Source organism: Dipodomys ordii, unplaced genomic scaffold (assembly GCF_000151885.1).
Source record: "Dipodomys ordii isolate 6190 unplaced genomic scaffold, Dord_2.0 Scaffold69, whole genome shotgun sequence".
Taxonomy (NCBI): domain Eukaryota; kingdom Metazoa; phylum Chordata; class Mammalia; order Rodentia; family Heteromyidae; genus Dipodomys; species Dipodomys ordii.
The window spans coordinates 657,672-662,232 of record NW_012267285.1 but is presented as its reverse complement, the minus strand read 5'-3'; the positions used below and the strand labels follow the sequence as shown (position 1 = coordinate 662,232).

General features: G+C 65.7%; 2 protein-coding genes across 2 annotated transcripts in view; both read left to right on the top strand.

Moving 5' to 3' along the window:
• Positions 1-4,561, top strand: part of Ptpn6 (protein tyrosine phosphatase, non-receptor type 6) — a 20,252-nt gene that overhangs the window by 1,638 nt on the left and 14,053 nt on the right. The gene's annotated exons all lie outside the window — the stretch shown is intronic.
• Positions 3,217-4,351, top strand: LOC105991009 (chromosome unknown open reading frame, human C12orf57). Its single transcript, XM_013023568.1, has 2 exons — positions 3,217-3,965; positions 4,095-4,351. The coding sequence occupies exons 1-2, from the start codon at positions 3,914-3,916 to the stop codon at positions 4,349-4,351; spliced, it is 309 nt and encodes a 102-aa protein (XP_012879022.1). The 5' UTR covers positions 3,217-3,913.

Below are 4,561 nucleotides of genomic sequence, written 5' to 3'. Positions count from 1 at the left end.
CACAGCTCTGGCCACGCCCCCTCGCTGCCTCCCGCCTTTCCCCCCCACATGCTTCCTGCCTCTGGCCTCCCCCTCCCTTGGGCTTCCCCGCCCCTTGACCTCCTCCTCCCCTCCTGGCCTCCATCCTTCCACCTCCCCCTGGGCCTCCACCTCTCCCGGCCTCTACTCCTCCTGCCTCTGGCCTCCCCCAGGGGCCCTTTGACTTCCTCCTCCTCGTTCCCTCCCTACCCTTCCTGGCCTCCATCCCTCCTCTCCTCCCGGCCTCTACTTCTCCGGCCTCCACTCTTCCTGGCATTTCCGTCTCCTTGATCTGTAGGCCCCACACTCCAGCCGTGTGTGTGTGTGTGTGTGTGTGTGTGTGTGTGTGTGTGTGTGAGCCAGTGATGGTGCTCGGGCCCGGTGCCCTAGCTTGGCTTCCCCGCGTGCACCCCTCCCCGCCCCCATTGGTGGCACTGTCCCCCCCTGAGCCACAGCTCGCCCTCCTTCGAGCAAGTCTTGCAGACTAGGCAGCCTGGGCTGGTTGTGAATGAAGATCCTCAAATCTCAGCCTCCGGAGTAGCTAAGGTTTATAGGCAGGAGGCACCAGCTCAGCGCAGATGTGTGTGTGTGTGTGTGTACACGTACGTACTAGAGTTCGAACTCAGGGCCTGGTTGCATCCCTGAGCGTTTTTGATTCAAGGCTGGTGCTTTACCAGTTGAGCCGCAGCTCTGCCTTCAGCGTTTTGGGGGCGCCGCGGAGATCAGGGAGTCTTAGGGACCGGGCTTTTGGTCCTCAGATCCTCAGCAGCTGGGATTCCAGGCGGGATCAGCGGCGCCCGCCTCGGCCCTGGTCCTAACCTGGGAGGGCGTCCTTCTGTCTGTCCCTTCCCGAGCTTGCACGGTGTCCCCAGACCTGCCTGGCTGTGACTTCCTCCTCTTGTGTCCTCCAGCGTCCGCCTCGGTGCACCCTCTCATTGACCCCCTGGCTTCTGGGTCTCACCTGACCCGGATCCCCTACCCGGCCGGGACCCTCCCCAACCCCCTCCTCCCTCACCCTCTGCACGAGAACGAAGTTCTTCGCCACCAGCTCTTTGGTAAGCGGGGAGGCGGGCGCGGGGCTCGCCGGGGGGAGCAGGGGACGCGGGCCTGCGCCGCCGTCGGAGGTAAAGCGGCTGGCCGTCCCCTGGCCGCAGCCCCTCAGTCCCGTGTTCCCGCCCTTCCCGATGCCAGCTGCCCCGTACCGGGACCTGCCGGCCTCGCTGTCGGCGCCCATGTCCGCGGCCCACCAGCTGCAGGCCATGCACGCGCAGTCGGCCGAGCTGCAGAGGCTGGCGTTGGAGCAGCAGCAGTGGCTGCACGCGCACCACCCGCTGCACAGCGTGCCGCTTCCCGCCCAGGAGGACTACTACGGGTCAGCGGGGAGCCCGGGCCGGGGGGAGAGGGGTGCGGGGCGGGGGCTGCTGCCGCGTGCGCGCATGCGTGAGCCTGGCGGCCAGCTGCTGTGAGAGTGAGGCTTGCTGCTACGTGTGCGCATGCGTGACTATGAGGGGGGCTACTGCTAGCTGTGCGCATGCGCGTGGGGCTGTGGCTCCGTGTGTGCGTGCCTATGCTGGGCGGCTGCTAGCTGTGCACATGCGTGAGTGTGGTGACCAGCTAGCTGCTCTGTGTGTGTGTGTGTGAGTGTGATGGCTTGCTGCTATGTGTGCGCATGCGTGGCCATGATAGGCGTCTGCTAGCTGTGTGCATGCGCATGGGGCTGCCGCTCTGTATGCGCATGCGTGAGCGTGGTGGCCAGCTGCTGTGTGTGCCTGAGCGTGATGGCTTGCTGCTACGTGTGCGCATGCGTGACTATGATGGGCTACTGCTAGCTGTGCGCATGCGCCTGGGGCTGCTGCTCTGTGCGTGCCTAGGCTGGGCGGCCGCTAGGTGTGCGCATGCGTGAGCGTGGTGGCCAGCTGCTGTGTGTGCCTGAGCGATAGCTTGCTGCTACGTGTGCGCATGCGTGACTATGATGGGCTACTGCTAGCTGTGCGCATGTGCGTGGAGCTGAAGCTCCATGTGTGCTTGCCTGTGTGCTGGGCGGCTGGTATGGTGTGCGCATGCGCTTGGACTGCTACTTAGGAGGCTAAAATCTGATCCAGGCAGAAGAGCCTGAGAGGCATTGACGGCTAGCAGCCGTGGGAGGGACAAGCCAGTGCGCGTGCGCGAGGGCGGCGGGGCTGCCGCTAGCTGCGCGCGCGCACTTGGTGGCTGTGCGCATGCGCATCAGTTCTTTTCCCGTTTTTCACTCCCCGTGGCTGGGTCTGTCGCCCCCGGCTGGCGCTGTGCCGCCCGAGCTGCAGCCTCCGCTTCCAGCTCTTTCTTTTGCCGCCTCATTGGAGATGAGGCCGGCTGCTGAGCCCCTTCCCCTCCGCCCCGAGGGGGGCCCCGCCTCACCCCTGTGTCGTTGCTCTTCACCCCCGCAGCCACCTGAAGAAGGAGAGTGACAAGCCGCTGTAGACCCCGGCCATCAAGAGCCCCCCGCCGGCCCCAGCACCCCAACCCCGGAAGCCCCCGCGCCCGGAGCCGCGGGGAAGAGCGCTGCTGGGCCGCGTGTGCAGCGGGACAGCGGGAGGGAGGGAGGGAGGAGGGGGGCAGCGCACAGTGGATCTTGGACCAGGTCTCTCTTCCTCGTCCCCGGGCCTTCCTCCTCCTCCTCCTCCTCCAGGCCCAGCCCCGGGGGCCGCGCCCCCCCCCTTGGTGTGACTATTTTCATCTGTTAGATGTGGCTGTTTTTTGCGTAGCATCTGTGTGCCGCCCCCCCCGCCCCTCCGTGCCCCCCTCTGCGATGTACGCCCCGCCCCCACATTAATAATTTATATATATATAAATATCTATATGACGCTCTTTGAAAAAAAAAACCATCCCAAACCAACCAAACAAACACGCCCTCAGGCCTCCCCAGGAAAACGGCTCTGACTGGTTGTTGGTGGCGGTGGGCTGCTGGGCTTGGGGCGAGGTCTATCGGCCCACAGAGGAGGGAGGTGGGAATTCTGGGACTTGGGCGTCCTGGGGCTTGAACCCGGGGCCTCGAGCCAGCTGAGCTGCTCTACCGCTTCTGGTGGTTCCTTAGCGGTCAGCGTCTGTCAGGCTCTTCTGCCTGGATCAGATTTTAGCTGGAACTGCGGGCGCGAGTCATCGCTGCAGACTTGCAGCCATGGGGGAGGTCTCAGCGCAGCCCGCGGGGGGCCTTCGGGGTGCAGCGGGACCCGGATCCCGCGGGCGATCGCACTGGGGTCCCAGGACGCCGCGCAGCGCCCCGCAAGCCGGGCTGGGAAAGCGCCACGACGGCTCTTGCTCCCGGCTCCCATTGGCTTTTCTTGAGAACCAATCCCCGTCCTGGTTCTTTACCACTGGGGCGCGCCGTGATTGGCTTGTGTCCCCAGCCAATCGGAACCGGGCTAATTTGCATAGCACTTCCCAGACGTTTACAAACTCCAGGAAAAACAATGTTTCCAATGAGTTGCGTGGACTGTCCACGCGGTGACCGCGCCCGCACGTGGGTCTGGCTGCTGCCTCCCTCGCTCGGGGGTCGCAGCGCGCCAGCCCCAAACTCGCCCTCAGTGAGAGTGGGGTGGGCGCTGCCCCCGCTGGTCGCCGCAGGGCGGCTCGGCACAAGTGTTGCAGCTCTTTTAGAATTTGTCCAGCAGGTTTTCTGGCGCTTGCCGGAAAACCCATAATCTTAACGTGTGTAACGGCAGACTTGGGTTGTGCTGAGTTGATGCTTTATGTCCAGCTTTTTCCCTGGTTGGCTCCCTAACCGGTAACTTCCGGTTGGTTCTCCCTTGCGTTTCCGTTGCGCTCGCAGACGCCGGATGCTGCTTTAACAAACAGACTGCTGGTTTCTGTGGGTTTGTTGCCCCCCTTAATTCCTTTGGAGCCCGTGCGGTTTTCCATGGCGTCCGCTTCGTCCCAGCCCGCGGCGCTGAGCGCAGAGCAGGCCAAGGGTGAGCTGCGTTACTGTTTGGGGGGAGTGGGGGGGGGCTGGGGTGGGCGGGGGGTGCGGTGCGCGTGTGCGGGTCCCGTCCCCTCACCCCGATCCCCCGGGTTTCCCGCCGCCGCCGCCGCACGCGCAGTGGTCCTGGCCGAGGTGATCCAGGCCTTCGCAGCCCCGGAGAACGCGGTGCGCATGGACGAGGCCCGCGACAACGCGTGCAACGACATGGGCAAGATGCTGCAGTTCGTGCTGCCCGTGGCCACGCAGATCCAGCAGGAGGTCATCAAGGCCTACGGCTTCAGCTGCGACGGGGAAGGTGGGTGGGGCGCGGAGCGCGGGGCGGGGGCCTCGCCCACCCCCATCCCCGGCTTCCCCCCGCGACCGCCGCCCTCGTGACGGCCCTGCCCCGCAGAGCCCGGGGTCGGCGGGGGCCCCGCAGCGGCTCCCGGAGGCTGAGATCACGGAGGATCGAGGCTGGAGGTCAGCGGCCAGGCTCTGATCGCCGAACAGCCACGAAAGGCCGCAAGGGGCGCAGGGGCTCGCGGGGTAGCGCGTCCGCCTGGAGCGGCGCCCAGGCCCCGGGTTCAAGCCCCACGCCCGACAACC